At 40.4% G+C, this 17,232-nt stretch overlaps 1 protein-coding gene across 1 annotated transcript in view; it reads left to right on the top strand.

The window, feature by feature from the left end:
• LOC102206411 (receptor-type tyrosine-protein phosphatase U-like) overlaps positions 1-17,232 on the top strand; it is a 110,504-nt gene that overhangs the window by 9,697 nt on the left and 83,575 nt on the right. Inside the window, exons 3-5 of the mRNA XM_005744723.1 lie at positions 2,301-2,416; positions 7,415-7,586; positions 11,140-11,433. Coding sequence (XP_005744780.1) covers positions 2,301-2,416; positions 7,415-7,586; positions 11,140-11,433 — 582 coding nt within the window. The remainder of the gene's footprint in view (positions 1-2,300; positions 2,417-7,414; positions 7,587-11,139; positions 11,434-17,232) is intronic.

Genomic DNA, 17,232 nt, shown 5'->3' with positions numbered 1-17,232 from the left:
GTGGGGGAACTTGCACAATCGGTGGCTGACTAAATACTTTTTTGCCCCACTGTATGCAGGGGAGACCTACCTCTGCACTTGTGCAGGTGAAACCAAAGGGAAGATTTGCTTCACCATATTTTCTAGTCTTTGGCTTAGAATGAAGTTAGTTTGGAAACATATTCAGTGATGCTTCATCTCCTGCTTTGCGTTTGTGTGGGAGCCCTGTGCTAGCAGTGTCCAAGCATTGTTTTTTTGTTTTTTTTTCCCTTTTCATACCGCGCCCCCCCTGCAATGGCTCTACGCCCCCCTCTAGGGGCCGGGCCCCACACTTTGGGAAGGTCTGGACAACAATAAGGCCTATGACTCGATGCCCCACACGTGGATCCTCTAATGCCTAGAACTATATGAGATCAACAGATGTCATTCTATAGATGGCATCAAGCTGTATGCCAAGAGTGAATGGGACATTGATTCACTGATCCACAGCACCAGGATATACAGCAAGGACATAGGAATGTGATTCGGACTGAAGAAGTGTCGGCTGGTAACAAAGAGAGGGAAAGTAGTCAGAACTGATGGGATCGAACCAGAATGCAACATTACAGACACTGAGGACAGCTACAAGTAGCTGGGGAATCCCATAGGCAAATGGGAACCACGAAGAGGCCGGGAACCATTGGAACCACAAACAGTTGTTGTAGTTATATTAAATTCAGTTAACAAGAGGCTCTTTTAATTCATTAATGATCATTTAGACACTTTTACTTCATGATTATGTTCAGCTTTGGTCCAAAATTATCAACATACTGCATCAAATGAGGTGATGGACCTCACTATTCATCATTATGAAGTCAAATTGGTCAAATACTTTTTTTAAAAAAAAATCAGCAATCAGTAACACACAGCATTTCAAACTTGAGCCTTCAAAATGATCCAGGAGTAGCAGAACTCTTGTGTTAAACAGTGTTTAGTTAAGTTAGGTTTATCTAATAAACTATAACTCACCTGTTGCATTAATCTAATGTGTAGAGCATATTAGAAAGTCACCAAAACAAAGAAATGTTACATCAGTGCCTGTTTCCTTTCTCTACCACTACTAAGCTATTGCAGAAAGAGTTTAAAGTCAGTTTTAAAAATTATATATTTCCCATAAATATATTTCCTGAAATAAAAAAACATCAAATGTTTAAACTGACACATTTTTAATAAAATGCCTATTTTGATTGTGCATCAAAATTTATTCTTTTCTTTATTTATTCATCAGGATTTGAACTTGCAGTTGTCAACAGATGGAAATATTGATAAAAACAATTCAGTTATCATTTTTGTATTAATTTTTATGAGAAAGATTGCGGTGAACCTCTGTTACAGAAACACCAAATGCATTTTCTTTCATAAATATACAAGGTAGCTTAAAGAAAGGACCTGAAAATGTGGTTCAAAATAGCAGAAGGCAGTATAGATGTATTAGCAATATGCAGATGCAGTGTTCCACACATTACAGTGAACGGACATACTTGTGTTTTATATACTGGCAGAGAGTACTGTGACTGACCGTAGGTGTACAGCACAATGCAGACGCTTTTCAAACTGCCTCTTATGAATTCCTTCATGTAACCATGTAAACAGCAGCAGGTAAGAAAAGCCTTGTTTTTGAAATTTGGCTTTACTGTTTTGCATTTTTCTTTATTCCATTGAATATTATTAGGTTATTACTACCATTATTCTTAATTTGGCGTTAAAAAGAGCAGTTGAAGTTAAGGAAGTAGCAAAAACATTTGATCTCGCAGAAATACAGCTTTCCAAAAATGGTTTGCCTTCAGTCTTAGCTGCATCCTTTATGCTCTCAAATGCTGACATGGTGACAATGGCAGTCCATAAAAGTAAAGCCCATCATTTTGTTTTTTTCTAAAACCCAATGGTACAAAAAACATTTTTCATATTTTTCCAGGGACACATGGATAGTTTTCTTTCACCTATTTCATGTTTTTGCCACATAACTGCCATGTCACAGCTGTGATGTCCATTCCAAACGGATCGACGGAGCTTTTGTTGTTTTTGTGGTTAAAAATTTTTGAAAAGTGCTTTGGACAATGCTCATGTGAACCATTTATAGTTGTTTAGAAAAGTGAACAGAAGCCAGCAGTGATGTTTGTGAGCCTCTATCTATATCTAGGTGTATATTTAATGTACAGGCTCTAAATAAATTGCACTTAGCATCTGTGTTTTCAGTATATTTAGACAGCAAAGCTCAGCTCCAGATGTGGCACTTTCATCACTGTGTATCTCTGTGTGTGTGTTTTGTCCTCCTACCACAGACAAGGTGGCTCATTTCTCTCGGCTGGGTGACGTGGAGGTGAATGCCGGGCAGAATGCCTCGTTCCAGTGTGTCGCCACGGGAAAAGTTTCTGAGGCTGAGCCCTTCCTGCTGGAGGTGAGACCGAGGGATTGTGCACATTAGCGTGTTTGTGTTTTCTTTGTATTAATTATCTTTGTTCGCACAGTCAAGGCCACAGCTAAGCTTCTACATAACACCTAAAATGAGGCCCACCTCCTCCTGAAATTCTGATACATAATTTTCTCCAATTAAATCTACACTTTTTATTGAATAGTTGTTTTTCTTTAACAAAAACTAGAGAGTATCTAGATTTAAGATATATGATATAAGTAGGAATATCTTTTTAAATGAATTGTGATGATGTATGAAAATTTCACAAATGTTGTTGTGATTTAATGTAAATCTATGTGTTACCGAAAAGTCTTGAGACTCGATGCCCTAGCTGCAAGCAGGGACAAAACAGTGGTATCTGTGATTATCCTTCATTATTCCAGTTGTGCATTGGCATTTATATTAGTTCAGTCCACCAGAGCACAAAACCTTGAAAGAAGTGAATGAGATTTTTTCCGATTGGGTTGATGTGGAGTTTTGAAACGCACCATTAAACATTTGCTCACAGTGAATTTAGGGATACTGAGGACTGCAGTGCAGTGTAGACTGCATCATTGTTCCTTTTCAATATGGTGATTGTTTCAGATTTAGAGATTTGTTTGTGATTTGGCTTTCAAACATAGCAGAATACAAACCAGAGCCTAAAAAAATGTCAATTAATTCTCCCAAATGCAGCAATTTTCCTCCTTCCAGATCTTCTTCTTGTGCATCTCTTGGTTTCTTAATGCTGCTGGTGCTTTTAGATTGCTCCATGAAAGTCACGCTCTGACCTTGCACTGTGCACGGTGCAGTGGACTTAAAACTTGCTTGAAGCACAGAAATCAGTGTCTCTTTCAAACTGCTCCAATTGCCAGATTGTCAATCTGAATTTCATTGTGTGATCGTGTGCCAGCATACAACACACTGAAAACACACCAGCACAATCTGTGGGACTTCCAATGAGAAATCTAATAATAGAACCTGCAAAGAAACAGATGTAAGGATGCACAAGGAGATGACTTTAAAGGGGAAATTAGTCTAGGTCAGGGATAGTTTGGGATTTTTAAGGGGAAATTATTTTTATTTACACACCATACTAGCTTTTCAAGTGGACAGGGGCTTTGTATCATGAGATTGACATATTGGGTATTTAATCACCACTTATTGTGTTCCAATGGCAGGCCTGTTTTCAGATTGACACAACACAGCTTAACAAACACAACCACATTTTCACCCTTAGCTGAAGAACATCAAACATCATTTCAGAAGCAATAGCAATCCTGGATTTTCAATTAAAGTCTGGATGTGGTAGAGGGGTGTTGAACTTGAATGACTTAAGTGTCCACAAGGTTTTAAACATTTAAAACCTGTTGTGTTACATCACAGCAGGTGACTGAGATGAACTGTGTCCAACTTTCTCTAATGACGTGAAAATGCAACTTATACAGTTAGCACGGTGTGTTGGGTTCTCACCAGGTACGCTGGCTTCCTCCCACAGTCTAAATACATGTAGTTAGTGGGGTTAGGTTAATTGGAAAGTCTAAATTGTCCAAAAGTGTGAATCGTTTTCTGTGTCTGTGTGTTAGCCCTGTGACAGACTGGCGACCTGTCCATGGTGCAGCCTGCCTCTCCCCCTAAGATAGCTGGGATAGGCTCCAGCCTCCCTGCGACCCTGAAAAAGGGATAAACGAATGGATGGAAGTTAAATAAACTTAAACTTAAAGCGTGCGTACCATTTTGACTATCATTGAGCCCCAAAGTACAGATATACAATCTTATGTTTTAGTACTGATACAGCTCAATACTGCTAAGTGGATCAGAGAGATGATCATCATGGAGACTGCTCTTAGTGCTGCAATGATTGAATCCCATGTTTGCAAATTATTTATTGGTGCTTAAAATAAATTTGGAGCGTTTACTGATAATGAATAAATAATAGACTTTTGGCCCCTTTACATGCTATTAGTTTAGCATTTTTTAAAATATAAGATATTGATATCTGTATTAATATTTGATGACTGTGGCCACAGATGTTACTTATATCGCAGATTTTGGACAGATAGTTCTGAACCAGCAGTCTGTCAACACAGTCTATTTAGCCATTTTAATGTCTAATATGAAACAATGGTAATGGATGGGTGGTTATGAAACTGGAATCGGGTATTTTGTAGGGTACAGTACAAATATATATTTCTTTTCTGAAGATACTGCAGAAAAGAAATGCAGTTTTTATTTATTTATTTATTTATTCATTTCCTTTTTAACCATGTCACATCTGTTCGCACAGCCAGTTTTCTTCATCATATCTGTTTACTTCAAACTACAGAAGGGTCTCAAGAGTCTTAACCATCAAACACCACATGCTTGGAAGCCTGTTAAAATCATCACCCTCCAGAGGCTTGATTATTAAGTTTATTGAACTCCCAACAGTATATTCAGTATATGAATTCAGCTCATCACTTCAGAAGACTTCAAACCAAAACCGCTTGAAATTTTAAATAGATTTTTCAAACTTGATTGATCTGACACAACATTAAAAGTACCCCTGCAAAATATGTGGTTAGTCATTTGCATCCTACCAAAACTTCTCTGGCCTGGCGTTGCACGGACTCTGCAGGACTTCTGAAGGTGCCCTTAGTATCTGGCATCAAGAAGTTAGCAGCAGATTTTATAAGAGATGGCGAAGCCACTGTGACGCAAGCGGCCCAGCACCCTGTTGCTAGTTTTTGATTTGTCCACATTTCACTGCCAGCATGTACTTGCCACTGCTGCACCTTACAGGAGCAGACGTGCTCTGACCGAGGCGTCTAGCCATAAGCATATGGCTCTCGTCAAACTTTGTCAGGCTTTTGCACAGAATCCTCCCGTGTCCAAAACTCATTGGCGTCTGAAGTTCTCTTATGCAGTATCCCTGCTTTGGAGCTCTAAGAAAGAAAAATGCTAACAAATGCAAATTTTTTGGTTTAAAATTTCAAGTCCTCTAACTTCATGGAAGGTCAATACGGTTGTCTCTTAATTGTCAATCGCAGAATTACCTGGTGGCAAAGACGTGAAGTCACCTCTTCTGACCTCGTAATTAACTGTGCAGTAGTCGTTAAAGAAAATGGGAGCCATTATCTTTTATGTCAGTAATAGTAGTGCGATTTAGCATTCTTACATAATTCAGAAAGTTTGTGATTCAGAGTTTTTGCCTTTTAATGCTTGTGTTGTGCGCAGAGCCGTTTGACAGTTTGTGCCTCTGCTTTTCTAGCTTTTTGATTGGGATGGCATTTAGTTTACAAAAGCCCCTAAAGTCATTTCTCTCATGCAACTGAAAATAGTTTTCATAGTTTGAATATGAGCTAATATTAGTCTTCATAAATCCATCCATGAATGCCTCCACTCCTTCTTTTGGCCTTGAAGCCTGCACATCTAAGTGCTTTTGAAATGATAGCAGCAGGGAGAAGACACTTTGCAAATGAGATCTCTGTATACTTGGTGATCCATCCCCTGTGTTTCCACTCAATTTTATTTCACCCCCACCCTCTCTTCTCTGTATCGAAGCCTTTGAAGATCATCGGTGTATGAAAGAGCCATTTTTTTAAATCACTTTCAGACTTTGCAAATTTGTTGACTGAGCTATACACTCATGTGAAAATTCAAACAATAGAAGGCTTGTCTTCTGTAATTTGACAAAGTGCTGCAACTTCTCAGCCCATGTCAGCACATGTTACACTCCTCCCTGCTCCTCTCATTTAGTGGAAATAAACCCAAAAACTGGTAACAACAGAGAGTGGAGATATATCATAAGCCATTACCACCTTCTGTTCCTCCATTTGTTGTTCAGGGCCTGTTTGATCGTCAGCACCGAGACTGCTAATTGCTGTTTTCTCTTTGATCTCCCTGCCAATGCAGAGGTCCTCTCTGGACCAATCTGGAGCTGCTCTCCTCCACTCTTTCTTCTGTTTAGCTAGTCCAAACAAATTGTTAGCATAATGTTTCTTAATCCATTTACATCATATTTCCTCTGCTGTCCATGAGCCCAAAAATCGCAGACGGCACTCTCAGATGCTATTTATTTAATATCAACATGTGCCGAATCCAAACCTGAGTTAGTCATTATACAAACTCTTAATTGCATTATGACGCAGGGCTTGCTGCCAGACAGGAAGAATGGCAGCACACTTGGCAAACAGAAGCATTTTTGTTTTAAAAGCCTGCAGGTGGGATTTAAAGTTTACATAAAAAGCAAGCAAACAAACAACAACAAAATAAACTGCATGTATGCTCTACATTAAAAAGTCATGTTAAACTGATGAAAAAAGGTTTTGTTTTTTTTAAACCAAAAAAGTAGGAAACAAATTTAAACAGAGATTACATAAAAGAAGATTGCAGATTTTATTGATACCAAGGCTAAAGTTAAATTGAAGTATAATCCGTAGCTGTAGGCAGTACTCTGGCACTATATATCTAATTTCATATTTTCTAACAGCAGTGTATTTTCCCCCCATCCTCCTAAACCAATTCAAACATGCGGATGTCAAACCCACTTACTGGTGAAAAGTGTAAGCAGGCGACAGCTTACATAATAATCTACTTATACTGTGCGAGAGGCTGTATATATTGTATCTCGCACCTGGAACAGCTCATTCCGAGTGCTGGCCTCTGATTTCCTGTTCCACCGCTTAAGCCAATTTCCAGTGTGCCTGGAGCACTGACACATTAGCATGGTAGGAGACGTCAGCTCGAGCCCCGGTGCTGGAAACAACAGCAACCCGGGAGGCCTGTGTCACTGGTCTTGAAAGCGAACAAACGATTGTGACCAGTGACATTTATCACATTTATTATCTTGCCCTCCCATGTGGTTAATTCCAGCCCTGTTTTGTCTTCCTGTCTGCTTCTCAGATGCTTACCTATTTTTAATGACTTGGACAGATGCAGGTAAACACATACGGTTGGGTCGGTGCACTCAATGCTCTCTCTCTCTCTCTCTCTCTCTCTCTGTGGACCTTTTCTGGCTGTCAGCGGAGAAACGGCGTGCTGCTGGACACGTCCATGCTGACTCGGTTGAGTCACAAGCGGCTGATGGCGACTTTCCAGGTGGAGGCACAGCGTGGAGAGCAGGACCTCTACCGCTGCATCACCCTGTCCCCCAGAGGTGCCGCCGTGTCCAACTTTGGAGAACTAATCGTCAGAGGTAAACTGTAAACATTTTCATGCACAATAATACACGGAAAACCACAACAACTTGATGACAGTAGAAAGTGATAACTTCCTTTAAACAGGAACAAACCTCCGGCAGAATCAGAATCCAAACACGTTTGATATCCTGTGGCTATGGCCATCGTTTATGTACAGTATATGAGATTTGCTGACTTTGCCTCAAAATAAGTTTTTAATGAGCTTTTTAGTTTTACTTTGCCTTCATCTTTGCTGTTAAGAAGAGGGCCGTATGTCTTCCTTGTGTCTCTGGTAAGAGCAATTTATGTGATGGATGTCTCATCATAAGCTCTGCAGCAACAACACATGCTAAATAGAAAGACATCCACAACCTCAGATGGGTCACCTTACGCACTGGGATTAGGTCAGTGAGAACTGTAGGGTATTTACTTTGTAATATAAAGTGGCTTAAGAAGACTGTTTTTTTGTTATATGGTGTCATGTATATAAAATTGAAATTAAAGAAAGTGTCTGCAACATAGATCCATACTTCAGACAGCAAAAATCAGCATTCGCCTCCCATTTCTGTTCACATTCAGCCAGAAAAATGTTGAAGCTACACGTAGATTATCCTTTTTTCTCCAGCAAATGCTCACTTGTGCAATCCAAACAGCTGCAATAGCCACAATAATGGGAAATATCCGAGGATGAAATACAATGCTTTGAGTGGATTTTTAAGAGAAATAAACAAAGAGTTTGGTTCTGTTGGGTCTCCTCGGTTTTTCTGCAGCAGTTGTGTTACTTTCACTGTGCATTATGTGTTTAGCTGCTTCATCTATTTCTGATATCATAGTTTTGTCTCTGCAAAATCAGCTGTTCTGAGTGTGTTACTTATTTCTCTCATTTATTCAACCCATTTGCCTGTCCAGATGGGCATAAATCATTAGATTTGTTCTCTGAGCTCTTAAGAAAGCTGGGAGGAAACTAAAAGGAAACTTTGGTATTTTTTTCCCATCTTGTGGGGTCTAAATTATTAATGGGGAAGGAAAGCTTTGTCAGTCCAGTACTGTGTGAGGACACTATTATTCTGTGTTGTAAAGCACTTTGTGATTTTTATCTGTGAAAAGCGCTATATAAATAAATTTTACTTACTTACTTACCAGCAGCTGCAAAAAAACTCGAGTGTAATCCAGCTGGGCAATTGAATGTGTCAAAGTAAAAGTGTTTTGTGTGTATTTCTACCGAGAAGCTGTAGATTGTTGTATAACTGAATGTACAGTAGCTGCCTGGCACAGATCTCAAGGATACCTGCTGGCTGACCCAATCGCTGACATGTTCTTTTGCTTATTTTGCTTTGTTGACCGTGGGTAGCCCTCTGTTCAGCTTGTCTTTTTACTGGAGACGTAGCAGCACACCAGATGAAATAGTTTGAGTTTGCAAGTTCCCCCCTGCACGAATAAGATGACAACATGCAGCGTTACTATATTTAGAGCAACGCCATCAGTCTGGGCGGTCTTGGTCTTTTCTTCTGGTTGATTTTGTGCAGGTGAAACACCATCTCCAGGAGGGCAATTTTTATTCAAGCCATGGATTCTTGGAGTTGCACAGCAGGGATTTCTCTCATCAGTTGACACATGGAAATTTTTCATACCTGGTATCTACAGGTCCCACTCTTTGCAGAGAGAATTTTCTTTCTCACTGAGCAGCAGAGAAATGAATGCAGAAGCACTTCCAGCTTCCTGAGAAATGGTCTTTCTTTCTCTTCCTTCACCCACTGAGTCCCAGCTTCTCTTTCATTTAGCTCCTTGTCTGTGCACTCAAATAAATAGCAGTGATCATCAAGCTGAAAAGACTGACAGCATCCTTGTCATGGTCCACAGGGTCATCTGCCATTACATGTAACTACTGATTTGTTGAAAGTCCGTCTGTGGACAAACTGAACTGCGGAGATGGGTGTGATATTATAAATATGTCACTTATTATGTCAATTGTATGAATTCAGCTACCAAGTATCCCAAATGGAGAGATGTGCCAGGTTTCTTAATTTCAATTTTTTGTCCTAAGTCACAGAACTATTGAGCCTGTCAGTGGAAAAATCTCTCTTACTCTGGAAACAGTGCAGTATTGAATCTCAATGCTGTAACTGGCAACCACAAAATGTGCTATTGCCATATAGCAGCTGTGAAGCATTTTTGTCCCAATTAATAAGCTAGACCAAAGTCCTACCTTATAAAAAGCTATGATTTTGGATTACCTTGGATTCTGATTACCTAGATGTGCCCCAGCCAGCACTATACATCCACAGATGTTGTCGATGTGGGTAAATGTGCTGGCCAGTCAGAGCTCAGTCGTAGCCTTTGAAGATGTCAGATCTAAATCTGGTTCAGAAGAAAAAGGTTTAGAGATCCTTTAGAGGATTTGGGGAAAATACCCTAAAATAGTTTGATCTAATTTTATCTGTTTACTGACATTGAATTTTGTTGTTAAGTGGTTGTGATCAGACCGTCACGCAGTGTCCACTCTGACCCACAGACTGGTCTTTCTGTGTGGCTGTTATTTAAAGTGGTAAGCGGTGCTGCCTTGCAAGAAACAAGAAGAGCCTGGCTTCAAATCTGCTGGTCTCTGTAGAGTTTGCAGAGGTTTTGTGCTTTAGTTTCCTTTTTGACAAAATTGAAACACATGTATTTATCGTTTTCTAGCCTTCTTACCTTTTACGATTTTCAGTGTTCAACATCTGACATGGTCACCTTTTCAACAAGCTTTTTCAGTGTTGGCTGAATTCAGCTGCACAGATCTACACGTGATGGAGCAAAATAACAAGTTTTTCCAAAATAACGGTTATTTTACACTTTCATTGTCACTGACATTTGCTAATGAGTGAGCAGAACAGAAACATCATTGACACTGTCTGTCAAAATAAAATAGGTGTGTTTTGAAAGGTGCGGAATTGATTGTTGAAACACCGTCTCGTTCTTTACGCCCCAATATGTCACGTCATAAAACATCTTTAGGCAGGTGTTATAACCTTGCGATATGTCAGTCAGAATCACTGCACACCCAGTTCCTCACCCACACCATCGTGTGATGAATTAATTTTATGTTCGCCTGGTTGATGAGGGTCATATTATCTATCAAGGCTGTAGGTTTTTATGCGCATAGAGTACTGAATTAGTTATGCAATTATTCATGCAAATAAGCTCTTATTCAGCATCATTAGAGTGAAAATTAAGATTTTTCAGCATTCAAGAGCCTCTCACACTCTTGCTCTATCTATCTTTCTCCTAGTACTGATGTGATTAAAAGATTTTTATGACTAAATGCTCCAGTAGAGCAGAAATAATGTTATTGAAACTGTAAAATAAAAAGAGAAAATCCATGTCAGAGATCCTTCACTTCTCCTTTCCTATTTTTCGACTTTTCCTTTCTGCTGAAAAAAATGAAACTTGTTTTCCATCAGACGCACTCGCATTTTTTTAATTGAGTTTTTCCTGTTTCTAATTTTGCCTCCAAAATCTGATTCTAATATGAATTTGAAAACATTTGTACTTTAAATAAATGCAGAGGAAATTATTTTGGTTTCTGCCTTTCAGTGCCACCAACACCGATTGCACCCCCCCAGCTTTTGCGGGCAGGTCCCACCTATCTGATCATCCAGCTCAACACTAACTCCATCGTGGGGGATGGACCGGTCATTCGGCGGGAAATCCAGTACCGGGCTAGCCAGTCCACTTGGACAGAGACTCATGGTGTGGGTTCGCTTACATACAAGGTCTGGCACCTGGAGCCAGACACAGAGTATCACATCAGTGTCCTGCTAACCCGGCCTGGGGAAGGAGGCACCGGAGCACCCGGGCCCCCACTGATCAGCAGGACAAAGTGTGCAGGTAAGTCACTTTAAAGGTCACAGTGTCCTCAAAAAAGAGTACACAACATCAAAGTTAATTAGGCTTCAATTTCAGACAGAAAGAAAGCCGCTCTGGCATCAAGAGATTATCTCATTAGTTAAAATAAACCTCAATAGGTGGGACAATATATATTAAGACCCTTACATTTTAGAATGTGTGGTTGATAGAAATAATGGACATTAAATTTAGACATTAAATTTACGCAGCTGAAAAGAGCAGCAAATTCTTACACTTTTGATAATGGGAAATGCTCAAAATATGACCTTGAATCAAAAGACTATGCTTCTTTTTGTCTGTCAGGTAAAACCTAACACTTATTGGTGCAGCATTATGCACATCCTCATCTAAGTTTGACAGCATTTTGGTAGGTAAAAGTGAATGCTTTGACATGAATTGAGCTGCGGTTTGGGGAAGGCCTCGAAGGGGACTGGCGATGGCTCAAGGGCCTGGCAGATCCCCGTGTACTAAATAGAAATGAAGAAGTTGAAGAATGGAGAAGAAAGAGGAAGGGTGGGGCATGTAAACGAGAATGATCAGCTTGCAGAACTAGGGGAACCTATATAGATGACAACCGGAAGGAGCGTGTTTGGAGGAGTGGTCCTGCTCCTGAAATTCTGATACATAATCTCCAATTATTGAATATCCAAGGTCACAGTGCAAAGAGGAAATGCTAAAAGCTAATGTAGCATGAGTTGAGATTTGCTAGAATATAAAGCAACATAGGTATACACTCACCCACTCAATTCTGCACTTTTTTGGCAAGCATTTTTGGGACGTTAGCATCATCGTGGCATTTTTCTGGTGGAAGATAAAGTTTTGAACTACATAGAAACAATGCACAGCCACACTAACCTTTAGTGGGTTAGTGTCAAATGTTTCAGTCAAATGGGGCGCTTGTGGCTCAAGAGTTGGGAGTTCGCCTTGTAATCGGAAGGTTGCCGGTTCGAGCCCCGGCTTGGACAGTCTCGGTCGTTGTGTCCTTGGGCAAGACACTTCACCCGTTGCCTACTGGTGGTGGTCAGAGGGCCCGGTGGCGCCAGTGTCCGGCAGCCTCGCCTCTGGCAGTGCGCCCCAGGGTGGCTGTGGTTACAATGTAGCTTGCCGTCACCAGTGTGTGTGGATCGGTGGATGACAGGTTGTGTAAAGCGCTTTGGGGTCCTTAGGTACGAGAAAAGCGCCATTTACCATTCTCCGGGTCTATTATTTGTCAGATAAATCCATCCCAAAGGCACCAATGCCACAAACACACTCACAAGGTTCACTTGAATGTTTTAGATTGTAGACATAGAACAACAGCTGTCTGTGTCGGCACATGTGTCAATTAAAACAGCCATACCGCAAACTTGAAGCAAGGAAAATTACCCAATGTAAAGATGTGTTAAGGAGCAAACTATTCAGATAGACCAAAACTTTTTCTCAAGCCCTAAATATGTTTTTAATGCCATTTTAATATAAGACTCTATGGCAGGGATGGGCAACTCCAGACCTCGAGGGCCAGTGTCCTGCAGGCTTTAGAGCTCACCCTGGGTCAGCACACCTGAATCAAATGATTAGTTTGTTACCAGGCCTCTGGAGACATGTTGAGGAGGTCATTGAGCCATTTAAATTATCTGTGTTGGCTCAAGGACACATCTAAAACCTAGTACCATAGTACCTGCAGAATTAACCCACATCATCTTGAACTTTGCTGTGATTAGCTATTGTTAGCACACTGAAATGCTGATCATGGTAACTATTACACATGCTCAGGATTAGCTTGTTAGCATTTGTGACTATGTGTCATATCTAATAAAATGCTAGAGGTTGAGGAACTGTAACTACACATCTGACAGCTGATGAGTTGCTATGACACATACAGAAAACAAAAGACTTTCTTGTGCTGATGCTTTCACAAGCTTCTGTGGTGATATGACATATCACTTAACTTGTACTTCGCCTGCAGCCACAAAAGAACTAAAGGTGTTTCTGTTGTTATAGAAGGTGTCAGATGCTTTCTACTTAACTGTGGCTCATAATGAAAATACAAATGTAAATGAGGATCTAGCCATGCTTTCATCAGTACTCATTTACATGCATGATTAGAGTTCAGTGAGAAGGGGATGATGTGTACAGAAATCAGGCTGAAGCACCAGATTCTTTGGTTTAGGACCGGTCTACGCCAGCCGTCAACTACAGTGTAGCACAAGTGGTTGTGTAGTATAAAGGTTCTCCATTTTTTTCATGTTACGCCATGCAAAGCAGAGGGCAGAGACTTTTCTCTCCCTCTCATCTGTGTTTTAACTGCAGTGCTGCTCATCTTGGTGAAAAAGACACCCTGCTGCTCTGTCAAGTAGATGGCATGACGTCCCTGTCACCTGCCACACTCTTTGATCCGCTCTTGTCACTGTCTTTCACTTGCCCACCTCCTGTCGGCTCCCATTGCTCACATCTGAAGCTTTATCCCCAGGGAGAAAGCGGCAGACAGCAGAGGCCCGGTGACACCAAACTCTGGATGAATTTTTCTTCCTAATGTGTCTCCGGGAGTCATTTCTTTTTAGCAGAGAGTATTTCGTTTTTGGACACTGGTCAATTCCATCCTTGCTGGTGCAGAGTATTAAAATCCCATGGGGCTATTGTTCAGAATTGCTGACCACACAGACCTCCAGTTCAAATGCTAAGTGAATGATGTGCCCATCTGCTTTAGCTTCAGGTCTAAATGTGTCCTGTATGGCTGCAGAAGGGAGATCTTGGCATGAATGCAGATGTGCCATGTACTCCAGCATTAATATCTTCTTTCCTTTTCTTGTTTAAGGCAGCATATGTTCAAGTTTTATCTTTGGGAGAAAGAGCTTAACCTATTAATACTTGATGGAGTACATTGCTTCTAGCTGATACATCTCAAATGCCTAAAATAAAGTGTTTGTCAGATCACCCAAAGCTTTCTAATCCAACTTGGAATTCTGGGGTCTTCATCTACAAAAGAAAATCCTCCCTCCACTTCATCTGCCACAGTGATTGTCTAGCAGCGCAGACACCTGTGTATGTAAAAACAGATGTAACACGTCCTCTACAAGGATTCTTCCAAAATAGTGTGTTATTTTTTACCATTCATGCAATTCAACAAAAGCATATAAAATGTACACAGAACAATCAGAGCCAGCATCAGAGAGAGCGGGTTTCTGGAAAAGGATGCACTTTCTGTCATCAATAACCTTTTGCCCCTTCTTACACAAATGTATGTTATCTGGAGTCTAGTGTTATCATAACTAATAAATATGATGGCCAAAGCTATTATCATATAAGTGTTGAAATAAGAGTATCGCAAATGGGTTCCAATGGTAAATTTTATTCACATCTTTTAAATTTTTAGCTGTTTGATGGCTTTTCAAATAAGTCATTTTACCAGTAATGGCAGTATTTTTATGACCTACACTCCATTACCCACATTTTTTATATATTTTTTTTTTTGCAAAACATCAACAAGCTGTCATGAAGCTATAGAACATCAATGCACTTTAAATATCAGTAGTTAGATTTCTAGATGCCAACGTCTATAGAAACCATTCAAAGATGTCAGCAGTCTAAAGCTCATGTGGTTTCACTGTTAAGTACGAGGGTGTTAACTGATAGTCCATCATAATTTTAACATAGCTGCCGGGAAGAGGGACAGACCTCAGTGGCAGCTCACAGAGGCAGCTGTTAAAGATGAGGACAATGGCATGAAATGTGCAGATCCACTGGGACTCTCCCCCATTCATCATTTCCTCTTCCAGTGCTCATCTCTTGTCCAGCCCCTCAATCCCTCCATCACTCCCTCTGCCTCTGGCTAATCCCTCTGATTAGACTAATCAAGCAGAATGTCGATTTGGGGCAGGATTGGCTGAGGACAGGCGGGTGGAGAGGACAGGACAGTGACTGCTGTGGTGATGCTCTAATGATGAGTAATGGTGTCTGGAGCAGAAGGTGAACATTCAGTCAGTGAGCTGCTGGTGGCAGACGCGGTTTTAACAGGATTGGGCTGCTACACGGGGCTGTTATTGTTAAAAAAAATCTATTAATCCAGTTATACTCAGCCACCCTTGATATGACGGGCCTGATACATATTTTTGGAATTAAATTTCTTTGTTATGATTGATTGTTGCTATTCTATGGGGACGTTTTAGCTTATATCAGCTGTCAGAGAACAAAGCAATCTAACTCGGTACATTTTGCCCTTTTGGGAAGAACATCTTTTAAATCGCAAGGTCTCTCAGGAGTTTTCCTTCTCTGTCTTGTTTCTGTCCCCTCAAAGCTGATGTCTCCTCCGTGACATTGGTTATTCTTTTACGTCTCAGCTTCTGATCTATGTTTAGTGAAGCAGCAGCAGCAGGGCTATAGCTGTTACTTCCCCTGTCTGCAGTTCTGTACTGCCTTGCCACTATGTGCTGAGGGCATTGCCCTCATCTTGGTTTATCTAACATCTCAGCGGTACACTTGGAGATTCGGGCCAACCTTGGAGACAGAAATAACCTCTTTGTGCTTGAAACTGGACGTTCTGCGTCACAGGGATGAGAAGAACTGCAATCACAGTGTTCACACATGACAGCAGTAATTAGGCTTTATCGTTCTTATGTGATTCTCTGCAAGGGCTGAACCTCATTTGTGTTACAAGCGATGCGGAGTTGTTTTGCAAGCTTCTTCTTAAGGCAGCTACATTTTCCTTCCATTGTTTCACTAACCTTTTAGTGTAAGTTTGAAAAGTCAGCAGCAAATGTTGCTGTCTCCATTTAACAAACACTATTCTTCTTATGTGAATTCTTCTTGGAGTGGTTCTAAATGATCCAAATGATGATTTTGCGTGGCTGCTTCTAGGCCATCTTTCACGTTTCTTCCCTATGGTATGCATCAGGGTTCTGTTTTGGGGCATATACTGTTTCTGTTATATTTGTTCCCTCGTCAGAACTTTTAAAGACATTTTTATCACTGCATTGATGAAATTCAATTGTATATCTCTTTTAAGCCCCAAGATTCTTTTAGCTACACATCCTACATAAATGCTTAGACTCTGGTAAAAGTTGGATGACTGACAATTTTCTCCATCTTAATGAAGAGAAAACAGAAGTCCTGTTTTTTGCCCCTGACAGATTTGTACCTTAGATAATGGAAATTCTAGGTCCCATTTCCACATTTGCTAAATCGTCTTCTGTCAGGAACCTTGAGGTGACTTCTGATGCAGCGTTCACTCACTCACGCTCATGTTTAATCTTTGGTTTGCTATTTCTTTTATGACTTAAAATATTCTCAAGTTGAGTGCCATCGTGTCACACTCTAAATTATTATTCATGCATTTATTTCATCACGTCTGGCTTATTCTAATTCATTGTTCACCTGTCTTAATAAAACATCCCTGTAGTGTCTCCAGGTTGTTCAGAATGCTGCTGTGAGGCTTCTGAATAAGTCTCTGCTTATTCAGTTACACTGGGCTCCCCATCAACTTTAGAGTTCACTTTAAGAGTCTGGTTCTGACTTTTTCCCACTGTGTGGAAAAGCACCAGCGTAAATCAGACAACTTTACATCCATGTGTCCCCATCACATCCCTGAGGCTATGTGAGTTAAAAAATAGTAGTCTTGACTGACTTATACCTGTGAACTTCCTTGGGTCAAAACTGATGACTGAAGGAGAAGATTGATGTGAAACTGATGGGCAAATAACCTTCTGCAGAGCAGTTTAATACACTGGATACAACCAACAACACTTAGATCATATCAGACAACAAGTCTATACAACAAGACAACAAGTCTTATATATATCTATATAT

Source organism: Pundamilia nyererei, unplaced genomic scaffold, assembly GCF_000239375.1.
Source record: "Pundamilia nyererei isolate P.nyererei 1_Seehausen unplaced genomic scaffold, PunNye1.0 scaffold00148, whole genome shotgun sequence".
Lineage (NCBI taxonomy): Eukaryota > Metazoa > Chordata > Actinopteri > Cichliformes > Cichlidae > Pundamilia > Pundamilia nyererei.
This window is presented reverse-complemented; position numbering and strand designations above follow the sequence as displayed.